The following is a 21,890-nucleotide window of genomic DNA, read 5'->3' as shown; positions in this document are numbered from 1 at the left end:
GAAATATATCGAATGTTATATATATATTATTTTTAATGTTTGAAATAAAAATTATACCACATTTTAATATTTTTATTTAAAAAATTAAAAAGTTTCTAATATTTAATAATATTCATGGTTAAAATATTTAAGTTTTATAAATTAATAAAAAAATTTATATTATGTTATTAAATATATAAAAATAATTTATAATTTACTTTGGATTCAATGGATCCGAGATGAACAAAATTATCTATTTATTTGAGAGGATGTTCCAATGAAACTTTCGGGTTAATACAAGGTATATCAAGTGAGAAAAAAGGGAAAAAAACAAAATAGGGTTTGAAAACAATTGGGAAAGATTTTTTAAAATTGGAAACTTCTTATTAAAATATTTGTTTTAAAAAAAATAAAAAATGAAAGCCATGCACATGGAAATGTATGTATGTGCCCTCGTATACATGAGAATGTATGCGCATGTTACGCCTTGGAATGGGGACATTTATAGACATTAAAAGTTTTAGTGGAGTTTGAAAAAATATTCTTTTATAAAGAAAATATATTTTTTTCCTGTTTTGTATCACTTCACAAAATTTGTGGGTAAAGAAAGAAAGAAAGAAAAGACAAATCTGTGCTTATCGTTGCGAAACGCGCGACATGTAATGCTATAGAATAAAAAAGGGGAAAAGATAATTGGAACGCCTGCTAGGACAAAATAGTGGTAGAAGTTGGAATTGGGGTTGAAGCGGATGATATATGTGTATCCTAAGTACATCCCACCCAAGATTCATAGAGCGAGCAAGCTCCAATGGCGCTCTATTCCCCATCAATCTGGCTTCATCTGCTTCTGCTACTTCTCCCTCTTATGTTTCTCATAAAACGGAAAATAGAGTTGAAGGGGCAAAAGAAGCCGCTGCCTCCTGGCCCTACTAAGCTTCCCATTATAGGTAATTTGCACCAACTTGGTGCGTTGCCTCACTACTCTTTATGGCAACTATCTAAGAAATATGGCTCCATCATGCTCCTTCAGCTCGGTGTCCCTACCGTCGTAGTCTCCTCTGCGGAAGCTGCAAGGGAATTCTTGAAAACTCATGATATTGATTGTTGCAGTCGACCTCCCTTAGTTGGACTTGGAAAATTCTCATACAATCACCGAGACATATCTTTTGCGCCATACGGCGACTACTGGAGGGAGGTACGCAAGATCTGTGTTCTCGAGGTGTTTAGCACAAAAAGGGTGCAGTCGTTTCAGTTCATCAGAGAAGAGGAGGTCGCTTTGCTGATTGATTCAATTGTGCAATCGTCTTCTTCTGGAAGTCCTATTGATCTTACCGAGAGGCTAATGTCTCTCACAGCAAATATAATTTGTAGGATTGCATTCGGACAGAGTTTTCAAGCGAGTGAGTTTGGTGACGGAAGATTTCAAGAAGTGGTTCATGAAGCCATGGCTTTGTTGGGCGGGCTCACTGCAGCCGATTTCTTTCCGTACGTGGGTCGGATTGTGGATAGACTCACTGGTCTTCATGGAAGGCTTGAGAGGAGTTTCCATGAAATGGACGGCTTCTACCAACAGGTGATCGAAGATCATCTCAACCCAGGAAGGGTGAAAGAGGAGCATGAAGACATCATCGACGTGCTGCTGAGAATAGAGAGGGAACAATCTGAATCCAGTGCCCTACAGTTCACTAAAGATAACGCGAAAGCAGTCCTTATGGTAAGTCACCAACCTACTCCTTTTTCCCGTCTCATTTTTAATATATTCACATTTAAATATTATATATATAATTTTTAAATATTATTTTTAATTTTAATAATATGTAATAATATATTTATAATGTTACCCGTTACATGGTTTAACTACTGGTTTGACCAGTAAATTATGAACCAATATTTTTTCTATTTAAAGACTTGGTTTGATTATGAAGGCATTGGAAGAGAGAGAGAAAGGGACGGGGGGTGGGGAGGAAGGCGCAAAATTACGTAGAGTGCCTTGGAGCTATCTACAAAAGGGCCAATCGATTATCATTTAATTTGACTTTGCGTCTTGGGTTCTTTGAGCCAAGAATGGCATAATGCTTAGCTTGGTATACTTGGAACTAAAGCGTTCTTTTGCTTACTTTTAACATGTGCCTCAGGATTTATTCTTGGCTGGAGTGGACACTGGTGCAATCACCGTAGCTTGGGCAATGACCGAGCTTGCTAGGAACCCAAGAATAATGAAAAAAGCCCAGGCTGAAGTTAGAAGCTCCATTGGAAATAAAGGAAAAGTCACGGAGAGTGATGTTGATCAGCTTCACTACCTCAAGATGGTGGTCAAAGAAACTTTGAGACTGCATCCTCCCGCCCCACTTCTACTTCCAAGAGAAACCATGTCACATTTTGAGATAAACGGGTACCACATTTACCCGAAAACCCAAGTCCACGTAAACGTTTGGGCAATTGGGCGAGACCCCAACCTCTGGAAGAACCCAGAGGAGTTTTTGCCCGAGAGGTTTATGGACAACTCTGTAGATTTTAGAGGACAACATTTTGAGCTACTGCCTTTCGGAGCGGGAAGAAGAATTTGCCCGGGTATGTATATGGCGATTGCAACAGTGGAGCTCGCACTTGCTAATCTTTTATATCGTTTCAATTGGAACTTGCCGAACGGGATGAGACAGGCAGATATAAACATGGAAGAAGCAGCAGGTCTTACTGTCCGTAAGAAGTTTGCTCTTAACCTTGTGCCAATTCTCCATCACTGTTAACAAGAAAAGAAAAGTAGAAAAATAAAAAGAAGTTTAAATTTATTTATTTTTACATACTTATTTAATTTATTTCTCCCCTTTTCTCTCCCATATAAAAAGAATAAAAATATTAAAATATTTGCACTATCTGTGGCCAAATTGAAATTGATGAAAATCGTTGCAGATAGGAAAAGGACCCGGTAGAAAGAAAAGGAGATGTCATGTGGTGCAATGCTGCAATAGGAGAAGGCAAGAAAATAGGAGCCATGACTTAAACCGACCGGTCAACTTAGAATGGCAGAGGGATTTTTGATAAGAGTATCGTAATTTTAAAAAATAATTCTTAAATTATCATAATGAAAAAGATAATTTTAAATCTATGATATTTGTAGTAAAAGAGATATATATATATATTTTAAAAAAGCACGATTTAAAAAAAAAAAAAAATTAAGCAATTGAAGATTATCTTTTCAAGAGATAATTTAAAAAATAAAAAAATAAAATTTAATATATATTATAATACAATTAATTATTTATATGTTATAAAAAAATTAATATAATTTAATTTAAAAATATATTATAAATCCATTTTACAATCATGTGACTCACTTAGATGCCCTAATGAACCAATCGAGAACAAAGAGACAAAAGAGAGGATGATTTTACGTGGGAGAAAAGTTCAAACCTCATAAATAAGCTTTGCACAATCCAGGGAAAAAAAAAAAACATTGCTTCTAACAGGAATAAACACAAATATATGAATTGCATCAGTAGACTGCTCCTGAATGCTTCTTCTCAGAGAGTGGTTAATGGAAACAGTCACACTAGGAACTGACGGGCGTCCACATCCACATAAAACCTTAAAGATCAGGGAAGAGCTTTCTTCCATTCATCAAGATCCGACAATTTGCCGGTGAGAGCAATGGAGCTATCCTCCTTCCTGTTTCCAAGATTCAAAACAAAGACTGATCACCAAAGACCTTATGCATTGCCTTCAATGATTCCTCTATTACCGCCTTCCCATCTCTCCTTGAATCCTTTGCCTCAACACAACTCCTCCAACATTAACCATAATCCTCCCATCCTTCCTCAACCTCTTCCTCAACTTCTCCCAAGTCCCTGGATCCTGAAGCTCCGGTATCAAACTACCCTTACAAAACAAATCAACCAAAATCCCCGAAAACCCATTCCTAACACTTGCATTCAACGTATTACCAATGTAGATGAAAAGCCTATTTGGGTGCTCTTTTTCAAGCTTGGAAAGGCCAAAATACTCTCTTCTCACTTTTGTGCTGCACTTGGGTTTTTTTTTTCACTTTTGCGTAGAAATAGTCTCTCGAAGAGACGATATCTTGTTTTTTTTTTTTGGTCTGCGTAGAAATAGTCGAATTTCTTGTTTTTTTTTTTTTTTTTTTGAGAATTTTATATATATATATATATATATATATATATTTTTTTTTTTTTTTTTTTTTTTTTTTGGAAATCGTCTCTTTAAGAGATGATTTCTCATTTGTTTTAATTTTTTTTATTTTTATTTTTAGAAATCGTCTTTTTAAAAGATGATATCTTACTGTTTTAAAAGACCATTTCTCAAGAGACGATTTATTTATTTTTTAAGATCGCCTCTTTAAAAAACGATTTTTCATATAAAAAAGAAATTTTAGAAATCGTGTTTTAAAAAGACAATTTTTTTATAATTTTTTTAAAAGTTCATAAATTGTTTTTGGAGAGATGATTTTTCACTTATAATTTATTTTCTCTTTTCTATTTGGAAAAAATTACGGTAAATTTGGAATTATTTTTTCTACTACGGTAATTAGGAATTATTTTTTAAAATTGCCATACTTTTATCAAAAATCCCATTTAGTGGTTGGGTATCTATGTTGCGAGTTACAACTTACAAGTAATTAAATAAATTAAATATAGTTGATAAAATAACTTAAAATAAAAAATAATTTTAAATAATAAATAAAATAATTAATTATTATTAAGTTTACATCTTTATTTTACTTTTTTTTATTATGATTTATCTTAATTATCTTTATGATTTTTTTCGTTACTCCACATTCTTTATTATTATTTAACTTGCTTTACCCTAATTATAATTTATGAGGATAAATATGTCAATTTAATGATTTAGAATAAATTTTAAAATAATTTTATAAAACAATCTTAATATTCAAAGTAAAAATAAAATAATAAATTTTAATTTAACAATTTAAATATAATTTAATTTAAGTTTCATCAAAAACTCTTTTTAGAGTAAAACTAGTTAACGTGAGGAAGTATAAAAGATACTCGTCATATGTTAAAGGTGATTATTGTTTATTTATTTATTTATTATTATTATTTAAAATTAAATTATATTTATCACTTTTTAGTTATCATAGGATGTGACTTATTGCTTTTTATTAATTATTTTAGATTAATGGATTTATTACTTTTGTTTAATTGTTAAATTAACTTTGGTCTTTGAAATTTGAATTTATGGATTATTATTTATGTTAAATTAGAAACTAACACATATATTTTATGATTTTGAGTTATTTAGGGTTTTTTGGGTATATGTTGTCAAAAATAGTTTTGTGTTCTTGAGAACACATTTGATAATTAAAAAATTGTTTTTTATTTTATTTTATTTTTTATTGTGTTTTTAAATAACATTTTTTAATTATTTTTAATTTTTTGAGGAAAATTTTAAAAAATAATTATATAAATATGTAGAATGATTAAAAATAAAACACTAAATATAAAAATTATTTTTAAAATATATTTAAAAATATTAAAAATAGGTTTAAAATATTTTAGATATTTAAACAAGTTTTTACTTTATAAAACATCAAAGAACAGTTGTTAAAAACTGTTTTCTAAAACAGTTTTTAAAAATAATTATCAGAGTTTTAACATTTTTTTTTATAATATGATTTATATGATATAAATTTTAAAATAATTACTTTCTTGATATGATGCGAAAACCTATAAGAACCCATAGAGACCCGAGTTGCCCATGGACTTGATGTTGGGTTGGTAGAGACGGGTCCAATGTTCAAACTGGAGTCCTACCCATCTCATTAGGAAAGAATTAGAACAAAACTTATCGTTAAAGCAATATCCAAATGGAGCATCAACTTGTACAACATAATTTTGTTGGCTTTCTTCTTCTAGATTTTTACTCAGCTTATATGATATAGGAAATGTATTCAAAACACCAAGAAAAACAATCGTTTTCTAGAAATTCTCATTGACTTATCTTACTTCCATTTAGACAAAACCAAACACAGCTGTATATACCTAATCTAGCTATCTCCATGTCTCTTAAACAACTAGGTCCATTGTAGGAGAAGAAGAGCAAACACCATCTCATTTCTGTTTATAATTTAGAGATGAAGGCCAAAATCTACCGCACTTGAATAGCTGGCATTCAGGTGGACAAGAACTACAACACTTTTCTCAATTACATGTATGCTCTATCTTCCAGTCTTACTCTATTGTCTGGATTTGCATTACCTGCCTTGATTAATTGCCTCCTATTTATTCTAGTGATCAAGAAACAGGTTTTGGCGTATGTGGAGACAATATACAACTGCCCCACCTCCTTTGAGAGGTGGGTGAATATGTTGTTTATCGTTAGACTATGTAGAAAGATAAATTTTTTGTTTCCAAGCATATGCATATGAGGCCCATTAGGTCCCTTTTGCCTCTACATCACTTATTTCGTAATTGATTTTTGAATCCTTTCCCTTTTTTTCTTTTGGCCTGTGTTTCCTAGCGGAAAACACTTGTTTCTACTTAGTAGGTTCTGTTTCTATTTTTGTATAGTAGTTTACATATAGTTTCTCATTGCTTCCTTGGACATGATCACCAAGTATGTGTTCAAATTGCATAGAATTTTTCACTTTGTGAAATATTTGCCAATAACATTTTATGGATGATTTTCTATTTATTTATTTATTATCATCACCATTTATTCATTTATTTTAATTTTCTTGGAGCCTGCCTTCTTGATCATCATCTGAATTTTTCAGAGATGCATCATAGATATCTTGGAGCAGTAGCACTTGGTGTTAAATTTATTTATGGTCTTGTCATTTTGTTGATCTCCAGTGTCAAACTTTCTCTTCTTCCAGAATTTTGTTGTCACTTCAAACAATGAATACGATTCATTTATACATTAATCAATTGAAGGGATTTGGATCCTTTCCTGTTAAATATCTACTTGTGTATATGAGTTTTGATTCCAGGATCAGTTTCAGCCTTGTCAAGAGCAAAAGTAAAAGCTGAAGCTGAAGATATCATGTTGTTCCTTTCATCTTTTGCTTTGACTATAAATACTGGAAGGGCTTAAAATAATAGACTTGAATTCCAAAGTTACCAATAATCCCCTGAACTGTGAAACCGTTTTCGATGAGATTCGCTGAATGATCAAATTCCATCAGGTGATCACCACGAGTCATACGTAGAAACACAAATGAAAAGGCAGAATGATCCATTTCCATTTCTTTTTGTCTTGTTTGAAGGAAACATTGATGAGTCCCTTACTTCGCAGACTGAACCTTGGTGTTGTCTGAAGATCAGATCAGCGGGACACCGAACTGAAAGAGGAAAGGACATGGTGGTGAGAAACCTCAAGAATGCCTTCTAGCATTAGAGTGATGGCTCATCCTGCACACACCAAAAACCATTTGTGAGCGCATCTCAGGATGTGAGAAATGACAAGTGCCTACCTTGCAATTGATGCTCACAAGTGCTCGCTTACTACTTTTTGCCAGTGGTTCAGCAAAACAGCTCATCAAAGTCTTTTGCATTTTCTATTCTCAATTAACGTTGAAAGTATTGGCAATTGTGTGTGTGTAAATGTGTTCGGATATTGGTTTTCCTCTTGAAAATATTTTAATTGATAAATAGGAAAAGGCATTGAAAAAAAATAAAAAATAAAAATAAAGATCTATAGTAGTGAATAAATTATGTCCACATAAATTAGCTATAGTAGGGGCCAAGAAAAGTACATCCATATGAGCCTTATGGTAGCAGCCAAGAGAAAACTGCAACCCTGTATAGCCTATTAATAATTTTTAGCTTCTTCTACTGGCAGCTTTATGAGTGGCTACAGCCATAGGATTTGTCGGCACCCTCTATGGTCTATGAGTAAGCTTTGCTCTATTTTATCCCTATCTAAATTTTATGGTCACAATTTTTTGTCAATTTTAGCTCCAGGTAATCAGAATGCAACTATAAAAGCATCTTTTGGTAGTGTATCTACAACCCACCTAAGATTAATAGAGCTAGCAAGTTCCTATGGCGCTCTATTCCCCATCGATGTGGCTTCATCTGCTTCTGCTGCTTCTCCCTCTTATGTATCTCATAAAACGGAGAATAGAGTTGAAGGGGCAAAAGAAGCCGCTGCCGCCTGGCCCTACTAAGCTTCCCATTATAGGTAATTTGCATCAACTTGGTGCGTTGCCTCACTACTCTTGTGGCAACTATCTAAGAAATATGGCCCCATCATGCTCCTTCAGCTCGGTGTCCCTACCGTCGTAGTCTCCTCTGCGGAAGCTGCAAGGGAATTCTTGAAAACTCATGATATTGATTGTTGCAGTCGACCTCCCTTAGTTGGACTTGGAAAATTCTCATACAATCACCGAGACATATCTTTTGCGCCATACGGCGACTACTGGAGGGAGGTACGCAAGATCTGTGTTCTTGAGGTGTTTAGCACAAAAAGGGTGCAGTCGTTTCAGTTCATCAGAGAAGAGGAGGTCGCTTTGCTGATTGATTCAATTGCGCAATCATCTTCTTCTGGAAGTCCTATTGATCTTACCGAGAGGTTAATGTCTCTCACTGCAAATATAATTTGCAGGATTGCATTCGGACAGAGTTTTCAAGTGAGTGAGTTTGGTGACGGAAGAATTCAAGAAGTGGTTCGTGAAGCCATGGCTTTGTTGGGCGGGTTCACTGCAGCCGATTTCTTTCCGTACGTGGGTCGGATTGTGGATAGACTCACTGGTCTTCATGGAAGGCTTGAGAGGAGTTTCCATGAAATGGACGGTTTCTACCAACGGGTGATTGAGGACCATCTCAACCCAGGAAGGGTGAAAGAGGAGCATGAAGACATTATCGACGTGCTGCTGAAAATAGAGAGGGAACGGTCTGAATCCGGTGCTGTACAGTTTACTAAAGATAGTGCAAAAGCAATCCTCATGGTAAGCCACCAACCTACTCCTTTGATCCGTCTCATTTTTTTTCGTTTCTTTTTTGAGTTTGTTAAGTATCTTGAATATGTATTGTTGTTGTTTCAACTCTTAGCTATTTAAAGGATGAATGATAGATCAGGTTCCCATTTGGGAAGCTTAATATCACATTTCCTAAGCTCACACTTAGATAACTCAACACACTTAATTTACATCGTTAAGTTTAATGTAGTTATGGTCGGATCTCGTGTCATAAAATACTTGATAAGTTCTATTAATGATGTAAATGGAAATGTGGAAGAGAGAGACGGGAGGCAGGAGCAGTTACGTAGAGTGCCTTGGAGCTATCTACAAAAGGGCCAATCGATTATCATTTAATTTGACTTTGCGTCTTGGTTTCTTTGAACCAAGAATGGCATAATGCTTAGCTTGGTATACTTATTGGAACTAAAGTGTTCTTTTGCCTACTTTTAACATGTGCCTCAGGATTTATTCTTGGCTGGAGTGGACACTGGTGCAATCACCCTAACTTGGGCAATGACCGAGCTTGCTAGGAACCCAAGAATAATGGAAAAAGCCCAGGTTGAAGTTAGAAACTCCATTGGAAATAAAGGAAAAGTCACGGAGGGTGATGTCGATCAGCTTCACTACCTCAAGATGGTGGTCAAAGAAACTATGAGACTACATCCTCCCGTCCCACTTCTACTTCCAAGAGAAACCATGTCCCATTTTGAGATAAACGGATACCACATTTACCCGAAAACCCAAGTCCAAGTAAACGTTTGGGCTATTGGGCGAGACCCCAACCTCTGGAAGAACCCAGAGGAGTTTTTGCCCGAGAGGTTTATGGACAACTCTGTAGATTTTAGAGGACAACATTTTGAGCTACTGCCTTTCGGAGCGGGTAGAAGAATTTGCCCGGGTATGTATATGACGATTGCAACAGTGGAGCTTGCACTTGCTAATCTTTTATATCGTTTCAATTGGAACTTGCCGAATGGGATGAGGGAGGCAGATATTAACATGGAAGAAGCAGCAGGTCTTACTGTCCGTAAGAAGTTCGCTCTGAACCTTGTGCCAATTCTCCATCACTGTTAAAATACCGGTGATAAGAGGAATCGTTCTTGATATTCTTTGTATTTGTCCCACGAAAACTTTAAGTTGCTGATAAATTAATGAAAATAAGTGGAGTATGGAGATTAAACACCTGTCCTTTTTCCTGGGAAAATGACATAGGAAACGTGTAGGCTATGTTTGGTTGATTATGCTTTGTTCTCGTAAATGTTTTAAAGAAAAATCCAAGGGAAGAAAAAAAGGGAAGAAAAGGTAAAATAAATTAGGTTTTTGAAATTAAAAATAAATTACTTTTGAATATTTTTTTCCCAACATTTTTATCGTTTCTTCCATGAAAAATGTTTTTTTTTTTTAAAAAAGGAAATTTATTTCATGGAAAAAAATAATTTGAAATTTGATTGTGCTTCTTATTTTGTTTTATTTTTTTTCTTTTTCCATGGAAGGTTCAATTTCGTTTGGATTGTAAACAGCTTGCGCCAAAGAAATGAGAATAAAAATCGAGGAAAATTAGAAAAAGAAAAAGGGAAAAATTTTGTTGCCTTTCTTCTTATAAGGCATTATCATCATTTTAATAACTTACCATGCATAGCAACGCTTAGTTTAAGATAGTGTTAAGAAAAAAAATCATTTACCTTTCATATTTGATTTACTCTAAAAAAAAAAATACAAAAAAATTAATATGATAAAATTACTTAAAATTTTTATATATTTTTAATCTTTATAAAGATGAAAAAATAAATAAAATTAGTTTGAAAAAATATATAAAAATAATTTTTAATTTTCATTTTCATTTCTAATTACAAAGGTGTAGTTTCTCATGTCTTTTTTTATTTAAAAATAAAATAATAAGGGGTGTAAAATAAAAAGAAAGTGAACCTCAGCAATTTATGATAAAGCGAGATATTAAAATAAATATTAACCACCATGTAGATGATACAAATATAATTACTATTTTTATCAAGATGTTAGTGAAGAAGTTAAAATTCTTCATGAATAACTCGGCCTTACTCCATCACTTTCTATATACAGAGATTTTTGCAGTTTGGTAGATGCGGAGAGTGATACGATCAATGAGGAGGACCCCATTTCCCTTTGGTACTTAATAGTTTTTTACGGGCATTCTTCCTCTTTTTTTCAATTATGTTCAATCTTTCTTTGTCATTCATTTAGATCCTTTTGTACATAATGCCAAATTCTGTATCAGGACAACCTTCTACAACTATTATAGCTTAATTTGTGTCACAACTTATCAAAAGTTGTTGAAGATTTCTTTTCAACATCAAGTGGGAAAGGTTGGTTTTGAAGGTCATCTCTTGAGGAGGACTTTACTCATAGGTGAAGTCATTTTTTGTTTCTTAGTTAACATGGGGAAATCGGGACGAGATGTCTTTGTGAAATTGATGCCAAAAAAGAAAAAAATAATAATAATAAAGAATTGCGATTCTTATCAATATTGTTGTTTATCACTCTTATAATTTAATGTGTTTTCGTTATGATTTAAAAATATTTTATTTTTAAAGGTAAGAACTCGTTGGTTGTTATTTGTAAATGATTTTAAAAAATTAAAGTGGAATGAAGAATTGTTTGTAGAAAATAAATAAAAATTATTTTAATGGTTTTTTAAAAAAATAAATGGAAAATTTGGAGAACTGAAAAAAATAATTAAAAAAATAACACCATCTCTCTTTCTCATTTTATTTTCTCTTCACCGATCACTATATATATAAAATCTTCAAATATGATATCTTTTTTAATTATAATTATTTTTTCAAATTTCTTTCAACTTCTTTAAAAAAAAAATTATTAGACAATGAGACCTCAAATAAAATGATATTTGATGCATACAATTTAATCATTTTTAGAAATAATTTTATTTAAAAATAATTTGAAACTCAAAAACTAAGCTAGAACTAATAATTTGAAACTTGAAGATAATTTGAAACTCAAGAACTAATCTAGTTAGTACTAGAAAGTTATGAAACTTAAAATTAATTCAAGTACCATTAGAAATCGATAGATCAAAATACATTGTAAATGACTCTGTTAGTTTCTTCCTTACATATAAGTATATGTTGTGAATTTTTTCATTAGGTAAATAAACTCAAAATCAAGTAAAATTTAATGCGTTAGATTTATTAAAGAATTTAGTAATTTTTTTAAAATAATTTAAAACTCAAATAATCAACCAATTAATACTATAAATTTTTGGATAAAAATGGATTTAAAATGACTCTATTTTGCACTTTTAAACTATACTTTAATAAATTTTTTATTAAACAAGTAGACTTAAATGCATCAAATTTATTAACAAGTTTATGAATTGAGAAAAATGATTTACAACTAAAAATATAATACACTTTATAATAAAAATCCATTTACAAAAATTGGTCTAGAATAATTTTATTATTGTTTCTTTACACATAATTATATTTTTATAAATTTTATTATTGACAAATAAATTTCAGATCAAACAAGACTTAATATATTAAATTTATTATGACATTTAATAATTCTTTGAAATGATTTGAAACTTAAAAATATATTTAATCACTATAAAAAATAATAGACCAAATATGATATATAATACATCATAATTTTATTGTTTATTTTAATTTTCTTACTTGACAACTCAATTTTGAATTAAGTGAAACCAAATCAAGTGAGACTTAATAATAAATCTTCTAATTTTTTAAAAATAATTTGAGAATTTAAAATTTAATTTTTCAAAATATGTTACTAAATTTATCTATGTTATGATTTTTTTTTTCAAATTAAAAGAAATTAAACTTTTTTAAAAAATAATTGTATTATGTAAAGATATTAATATCCATATCTTTATTATTAACTACAAAAATATATAATATCATTTTTTATGAAAAAAAAAATACAATTTATGATTTCATTATGATATTAGTATTCATATTTTACTAAAAGCTATATATTTTTAAAACATCATATTTGTTATAGCGGTAATATCATTTATATATATATATATATATATATATATATAATATAAAACAATTTATGATTTCACTATAATATTCATATTCATATTTTACTAAAAACTATATATTTTTAAATTTATTTATAATAACAAATTAAATTTATTTTTAATAAGACTTAAATTAAATATAGTTTAAGTCATATAAATTGATTTACAACATTTTTAAAATCAAAATAAAAATTTGTTTTTAAGAACAATTTATTCAAATCTGTTTTTTTCCCTTTTATATATATATATATATATGTATATAGAATGCACTTCAAAATTAATTGTAAAACATTTTTGCTTTTAGAAAACATTAAAAGTTTACTTTTCATTCTTTAACTTAAACATAATTTTTAAAAACAAATATAACAAAATATCGTCAAACCGTCCAAAAATTCTTATGTTGTCTTTTCTCCCACTACCAACATGAAGGCTACGTCGGGTTTTCTTTTGAAATCAAGAAAATTATGTTTACACTTATATGCCAAGAAAAATAAGTAAATTAGAATTTCATAAAACATAATACTTAATAATGATTTAAAGTAATTTTATGTTTAAATTATTAAGTTATATTAAGTCATTAAGTTTCTTGTCAAAATTAATTTTAATTTAAAATTATAATACTAAATATACTTAATAACCTAAATTTAATCATTACATTATTTTAATTTCTTAAGTTATTAAGTTGATTTATTAAATATTTTTTAAATTTCATAAAGATTCTATGAATGTGTATATATATACTGGATAAATTGTTTTCTAAATTAAAAAATGTATTTGGAACATTTCTAATTTTAAAAAAAGGACAATCATAATACAAAGCTGCGTTTGGTTGCACAAAATCCGAATCCAAATATGGGAACTCCAATTCTGGGCAACCAAAAGCAGCCAAAGAGGTTTCGAGTTTTACCTTAGGGTGAAGTTGAGGTGCATCCCAAGCAAACCTAGGCCTCTTCCGAGGACGCCGATCCATGTGAGTATGAGGAAACTCAGTCACACATTCCATCTCCATTGGTCGCAATCGGATCGAACCCTAACCCTAATCCTAGTTCTTTCAAAGAGATCGGACACGTTGAGGACCATGGTTAAATGCAGGCAAACCGTGGTTGAGTCAACTTTTTTTATATTTTCAAAATGGAATATACGACACCCAGGGTTAGATGCTCCACAAGGGGCAACTCTGTGACCCTGTCATCCATAGGTTTACACAACGCATTGATGTTGTGCCACGTATCTAATGGGCTCTGTTATGGGGCCCTTGGCCCGTTTTGATTGATTTTTAATCGTATGTTTTACCTCGTGGATTTTACAAAATGCTATTTCGGCTCGTCTTTAGGCCCAAGCCTGACCCACATGAGAAAATGTCTTTTATGTTACGGATTTTGATCCTACTCGGGGCTATGTTTGGTTTCCATAAAAATTTGAAAGAAAATGCAAAGAAAAAAAATATAAAAGAAAAGTAGAGGAAAAAAAAAAAAGATTAAAAGTTGATAAATTATTTTTTTTGTTACTTCAAACTCATTTTATTTATTTTAACTCATCAATATAAAAATTAAATAATTTAAAAATACATAAGTTTTTAATTAGTTTAAATTATATTTGATTTTCTTTTATATTTTTTTATAGGACAACCAAATATGAAAAAATCATTTTCCTTTGCATTTTTTTTCTTTTCTTAGTATTTTTCGGGAACCAAACATAACCCTAAAAATAAAAATATCAAATTTTATTAATTTGTGGGCTTAATGCCTACATTTGTATAACGTTAGTGTCAAGGCAGTTTTGGATCTGTTACAAGTTTTTTAAAATAATTTTTTAAACTAATTTAAAATTTTTTACTCTTTAAAATTTAGAATTTGCCACAAAATTAATTTTTTTCAAGAAAAAGAAATTCCAAATTTAGATTACTTTTAAAAATATTCATCAAACTAGTCCTTCATTAACATATATTTTATTATTTTTTTAAAAAATTGATGTTAAAACTATAATCACTGACTTTGGTTTTAAGTTTAATGTTAAACCATAGTCATTAATTATGATTATAAAAATTATAGTTTATGTTAGAAATATTAGGCTAATCTAACCTATGGTAATCACCCTAGAGGGGGGGCGAATAGGGTGATGGTCTCTTTTCGCAAATTTAAACAAGTGAATGCAAGAGACAATTATATGCAAGTATATAATAATCAATATATAGACAATTGCATATAAATTAAAGAGTAGGGAAGAGAGAATGCAAACATAAGAGTTTATAGTGGTTTGGCGCAACCCGGCCTACATCCACTCTCCTCTAGCTTCAATCCCGAGCTTGAGGTTCCACTAATCCAAGGCTTTCAAACCAAGCCTTCAAGCAATACAATTGGATTATGGTTCCAATTCACCCTCTTGGACTTTTGGCTCCAAGCACCCTTTACATTTCTCAAGAGATATCCCACTCTTGAACAACCCCTCAAGTGATACCTCACACTTGAGAAACTTCCTCTCAAATATTTACAAATGAATGATCTCTAAAAAATCCTAGCACAAGAACTTTAAGCTCAAATGATACAAGAAAAACTAGGATTGAATGATGCACTAAAGATATGCAAGTTTTGAAACAATGGTGCACTAAAAAATACTCTTCCAAGGCTCAAATATAATCAAGAAATATTTGGGAAGTTTAAGCTTATGAAACAATGAAGATTGAAGCCTTTTTATAGAAGAAAAAAGTCAAACTAGCCGTGGGGGTTCGACCGGTCGAGCTAGGGGTCGACCGGTTGACTAGCCGTTATCATTTAATGCTTGGCAAGTGACCGTTGGGCCTCAATCGGACCTCGACCGGATCTCAACCGGTTGAGGTTCAACCTTGATCGGGAAGAGAAGACCATTGGGAGAGAGAGAAACTTTTTGGCTTTCCTCAACCGATCGATCAGTTGAACCGGTTGAGCCATTTTTTTTGCTCAACACCCAACCTTTTTCAACTTAAAACCTTTTAACACAAGTTTGAAAATCATTTAACACAAGGTTTTAGTTGAAAACATGAAATCATCTAATTCTTAAGATATTTAAAACAATATTACTCTTGGATGATTTTGGTGCATAAATAAAGAATGAAATGCATGAAAGTCCTATTGCACCAACAATCTTACAAAGAGATCTTATGAAGCTTTGGTCTTGAAAAACTCTTCTCTTTGAGATGGTTTTCTTCTTCATGATTTCTCTTTGACTTGATTTGTCTTTGTGATTGCCACTTTGGAAATCGTCTTGCCTAATCACACTTGAAATATGATCATTAGTTCTAAACCTTGTTTTATCATTTGCATTTTTTGCCTTAATTTCTTTATCATTTGGTCATATAAAATTGAACAATGCTCTAGCCATCGGAATTGACATCTCAACTCTGGATTTATAAGTTTCACCCAAGAAGTCTTGTAGATCTTCATGGATGTTAAGTTGGGCTTGTTATAGATTTTCAATAAATTACTTCTCATTAATTTAGGTTATATTTGGTTGACAAAATTGAATAGATAAGGATAAAATATGTATATATAAGGATATCATATTGATATCCTGAAATATATTGAATGATATATATATATAAAAAACATATATTATTTTTAATGTTTGAAATAGAAATTATATCACATTTCAATATTTTTTATATAAAAAATTAAAAATTCTCTAATATTTATTAATATTCATGATTAAAATATTTAAGTTTTATAAATTAATAAAAAAAATTATATTATGTTATTAAATATATAAAAATAATTTATAATTTACTTTGGATTCAATGGATTTCGAGATGGACAAAAATTATCTATATATTTAAGAGAATGTTCCAATGAAACTTTGGGTTAATACAAGGTATATCCAAATAAGAAAATGTCGCGATATTTTGGCGATATATCGCCGAAATATCGTGTATCGAAGGATATCGACACGATATTTCATGGAGAAATATCGATCAGGCGATATTTCGGAATAAATCGCGAGAAATCGCCTATTTCTCGCGATATATCGACGATTTTGGCGATAAATCGACGATTTTTTTCTCTCGATATATCGCATGGTCAAAGCAGGTCAATGAAGTCAAACACGCTACAGTGCAGTCAACGAGCTACAGTACCGCTACAGTGCGCCCCCCATTTGCTGCCGAGGGGATTTGAGGGGTTCAGCCGATTACCATCTGGGCGAACTAGCCCCTTGATATATAATGTGCAAAAAATATATATATACTTAAACTCAGTATGAAAATATTAAAAGAATATTTTAAAGAGCAAATTAATTATAATTATTTTATAATTAAATGCAAAATCTTTTAATTAATTACCAAAAATATAAAAATTATATAATTTTCTTCATAATGTTTTTAATATCATTAATAATTAATTAAATATTAAAAAATTATATATATATATATATATATATATATATATATATATATATATATCATAATTTATTTTATATTGTTTAATACAATTGAATTAAATGGATCATATTTTAATATTAATATATGTTTTAAAATTAAACATATTATAATCAAATATCATAATATTAAGTGTAATTTAATAAAAAATGTACACTTATAAAATTCATATTTTTACCAATGCATACGATATTATTATCAAATATGATAAATCATGATATACATATATCAAAATTTTTAATAAAATAACTTTAAAATGTCTATTATACTTCTAATTATATTATTATGAAGTTTTCCTTACATTTTCATGAGTTTTTAACAATTTTAAGCTTACCGATATTATTTTTCAAAATATCCGCCGATATATCAGTAAAATCGAAGTACCGAGATATTCGTGATTACTCATATTTTCATCATTGGGTATATCAAGTGAGAAAAAAACGAAAAAAACAAAATAGGGTTTGAAAAAAAATGGGAAAGATATTTTAAAATTGGAAACTTCTTATTAAAATATTTGTTTTAAAAAAAATAAAAAATGAAAGTTAGCTTCAAGATCCGCTCCATGCACATGGAAATGTATGTATATGCCCTCGTATACATGAGAATGTACACGCATGTTATGACTTGGAATGGGGACATTCGTAGACAAAAAAAAAAAAAAAATTCTTTTATAAAGAAAATATATTTTTTCTTGCTTTGTATCACTTCACAAAATTTGTGGTAAAGAAAGAAAGAAAGAAAAGACAAATCTGTGCTTGTCGTTGCGAAACGTGACATGTAATGCTATAGAATAAAAAAGGGGAAAAGATAATTGGAGTTGGAATTAGGGTTGAAGCCGATGATATATGTGTATCCTAAGTACATCCCACCCAAGATTCATAGAGCGAGCAAGCTCCAATGGCGCTCTATTCCCCATCAATCTGGCTTCATCTGCTTCTGCTACTTCTCCCTCTAATGTTTCTCATAAAACGGAAAATAGAGTTGAAGGGGCAAAAGAAGCCGCTGCCTCCTGGCCCTACTAAGCTTCCCATTATAGGTAATTTGCACCAACTTGGTGCGTTGCCTCACTACTCTTTCTTGCAACTATCTAAGAAATATGGCTCCATCATGCTCCTTCAGCTCGGTGTCCCTACCGTCGTAGTCTCCTCTGCGGAAGCTGCAAGGGAATTCTTGAAAACTCATGATATTGATTGTTGCAGTCGACCTCCCTTAGTTGGACTTGGAAAATTCTCATACAATCACCGAGACATATCTTTTGCGCCATACGGCGACTACTGGAGGGAGGTACGCAAGATCTGTGTTCTCTAGGTGTTTAGCACAAAAAGGGTGCAGTCGTTTCAGTTCATCAGAGAAGAGGAGGTCGCTTTGCTGATTGATTCAATTGTGCAATCGTCTTCTTCTGGAAGTCCTATTGATCTTACCGAGAGGCTAATGTCTCTCACAGCAAATATAATTTGTAGGATTGCATTCGGAAAGAGTTTTCAAGCGAGTGAGTTTGGTGACGGAAGATTTCAAGAAGTGGTTCATGAAGCCATGGCTTTGTTGGGCGGGTTCACTGCAGCCGATTTCTTTCCGTACGTGGGTCGGATTGTGGATAGACTCACTGGTCTTCATGGAAGGCTTGAGAGGAGTTTCCATGAAATGGACGGCTTCTACCAACAGGTGATCGAAGACCATCTCAACCCAGGAAGGGTGAAAGAGGAGCATGAAGACATCATCGACGTGCTGCTGAGAATAGAGAGGGAACAATCTGAATCCAGTGCCCTACAGTTTACTAAAGATAACGCGAAAGCAATCCTTATGGTAAGTCAGTGAGTCACCAACCTACTCCTTTTTTCCGTCTCATTTTTTTTTTTTTTCTTTTTTGAGTTTCTTAAGTGTGTATTATAGTTGTTTCAACTTTTAGCCGTTTAAAGGATGAATGATAGATCAGATCACCTGATCTCCCCATTTTGGAAGCTTAATAATAGCTCAAATGCAACCCCTTTTTATTCGTTGAAACAGGCCGAGTCCACCTCCCTCCGCCTCCCTCCCTTCCATCCCTTCCCTCCCTTTTTATATTAAAGCCCAGTTCCCCATCCTTGATTTATATCATTAAAAGGGCTGGGACCTTAAACTCGTTAAATGAGTTAGGACACCACTCCACTGCATCCGACTTGTTCCTTCATGTGGCAAACAAAAAAATATATTCTTTACTAAAAAAATTTATAATATTAAATAAAACATATGATATTTTCTAAAATTATAAAATTAATTAAAATTAAATAAATAATTTTTCTTTCATTTTTAATATATTCACATTTAAATATTATATATATATATATTTCATTTAAGAAAATTTAAAATATTAATAAATTTATAGTTATATATAAGATAAAAATGAAACATTATTAATTCTTAATTAATATATATATATATATATATATATATATATATATATATATATATATATATATATATATATATATAATTTTTTATAATTATTTTTAATTTTAATAATATGTAATAATATATTTATAATGTTACCCGTTACATCGCTTATCATACTGGTTTGACCGGTAATTTATGAACCAATATTTTTTTCTATTTAAAGACTTGGTTTGATTATGAAAGCATTGAAAGAGAGAGACGGAGGAGGAGGAAGGCGCAAAATTACGTAGAGTGCCTTGGAGCTATCTACAAAAGGGGCAATCGCTTATCATTTAATTTGACTTTGCGTCTTGGGTTCTTTGAGCCAAGAATGGCATAATGCTTAGCTTGGTATACTTGGAACTAAAGCGTTCTTTTGCTTACTTTTGACATGTGCCTCAGGATTTATTCTTGGCTGGAGTGGACACTGGTGCAATCACCGTAGCTTGGGCAATGACCGAGCTTGCTAGGAACCCAAGAATAATGAAAAAAGGCCAGGCTGAGGTTAGAAGCTCCATTGGAAAAAAAGGAAAAGTCACGGAGGGTGATGTCGATCAGCTTCACTACCTCAAGATGGTGGTCAAAGAAACTTTGAGACTGCATCCTCCCGCCCCACTTCTAGTTCCAAGAGAAACCATGTCACATTTTGAGATAAACGGGTACCACATTTACCCGAAAACCCAAGTCCACGTAAACGTTTGGGCAATTGGGCGAGACCCCAACCTCTAGAAGAACCCAGAGGAGTTTTTGCCCGAGAGGTTTATGGACAACTCTGTAGATTGTAGAGGACAACATTTTGAGCTACTGCCTTTCGGAGCGGGAAGAAGAATTTGCCCGGGTATGTATATGGCGATTGCAACAGTGGAGCTCGCACTTGCTAATCTTTTATATCGTTTCAATTGGAACTTGCCGAATGGGATGAGGGAGGCAGATATTAGCATGGAAGAAGCAGCAGGTCTTACTGTCCGTAAGAAGTTTGCTCTTAACCTTGTGCCAATTCTCCATCACTGTTAACAAGAAAAGAAAAGTAGAAAAATAAAAAGAAATTTAAATTTATTTATTTTTACATACTTATTTAATTTATTTCTCCCATTTTCTCTCCCGTATAAAAAGAATAAAAATATTAAAATGTTTGCACTATCTGTGGCCAAATTGAAATTGATGAAAATCGTTGCAGATAGGAAAAGGACCTGGTAGAAAGAAAAGGAGATGTCACGTGGTGCAATGCTGCAATAGGAGAAGGCAAGAAAATAGGAGCCATGACTTAAACCGACCGGTCAACTTAGAACGGCAGGGGGATTTTTGACGAGAGTACCGTAATTTTAAAAAATAATTCTTAAATTACCATAATGGAAAAAATAATTTCAAATCTATGGTAGATTTTGTTAGGTAGGAGAGAGAGATATATTTTTTTTTAAATCGTCTCTTCAAATTTATGACCTTTTTTTTTTAAAAAAAATATATATCTTTCCAAATTACTAAGAATGAGAAATTTCATTTTGAAGAGACGATTAAAAAAAAAGAGCACGATTTCCAAAAAAAATAAATTAAACAATTGGAGATTGTCTTTTCAAGAGATAATTTAAAAAATAAAAAAAATAAAATTTTGTTGTAAATGAAGAGTAGTGAATGACCACATTAATGGTCATTATGAACTCCATTTACTCATCTTTAAGATGAGTAATGAGAGTTTATATTATGAAGCCTATAAAAGGCTTCTTACACCCCATGTAAGAGCATCTCGAGAAAAATAAAGAAAAGTTCTTCCTCTCATTCTCTCTCTCTCTTTCTTTCACTTTCTCAATTCTCTTCTTTGATTCCTTCTTCCATATTATATATCAAAGTAAGATATATTTTATCTCTACTACTTTGATTTGCATTATATTTGTCCTTGTTTTACAACACGTTATCAGCACGAATTGCTCTAAAGGTAATTCTCGTATCTTAAACTTGAAGTTATTTATATAGAATAAAATTTTACATATTTATATTATTGTTGATTTGTTTTGTTACATATTGTTAAAAGTTATAAACAAATTATTTGATTTTGTTTATAATCAAAGTTATACCAATGCTATCAAGTTATTATAACTGATTCTAATAATATTGTTTTGTCA

At 31.4% G+C, this 21,890-nt stretch overlaps 1 protein-coding gene and 2 pseudogenes across 1 annotated transcript; all 3 read left to right on the top strand.

Moving 5' to 3' along the window:
* The first annotated feature begins 746 nt into the window (after positions 1-746).
* On the top strand, positions 747-2,778 carry LOC117912738 (cytochrome P450 71B34-like). Its single transcript, XM_034827430.1, has 2 exons — positions 747-1,693; positions 2,115-2,778. The coding sequence occupies exons 1-2, from the start codon at positions 788-790 to the stop codon at positions 2,724-2,726; spliced, it is 1,518 nt and encodes a 505-aa protein (XP_034683321.1). The 5' UTR covers positions 747-787; the 3' UTR covers positions 2,727-2,778.
* Positions 2,779-7,990: 5,212 nt separating this feature from the next.
* LOC117915093 lies at positions 7,991-9,991 on the top strand (annotated as a pseudogene).
* An 8,229-nt stretch (positions 9,992-18,220) lies between these two features.
* Positions 18,221-20,791, top strand: LOC117922060 (annotated as a pseudogene).
* Positions 20,792-21,890: the final 1,099 nt, after the last annotated feature.

The sequence above is a fragment of the Vitis riparia genome, chromosome 1 (genome assembly GCF_004353265.1).
Source record: "Vitis riparia cultivar Riparia Gloire de Montpellier isolate 1030 chromosome 1, EGFV_Vit.rip_1.0, whole genome shotgun sequence".
NCBI classification, from domain to species: Eukaryota; Viridiplantae; Streptophyta; class Magnoliopsida; order Vitales; family Vitaceae; genus Vitis; species Vitis riparia.
Note: the sequence above shows the minus strand (reverse complement) of the source record. Positions and strands in the feature narration are given on the sequence as shown.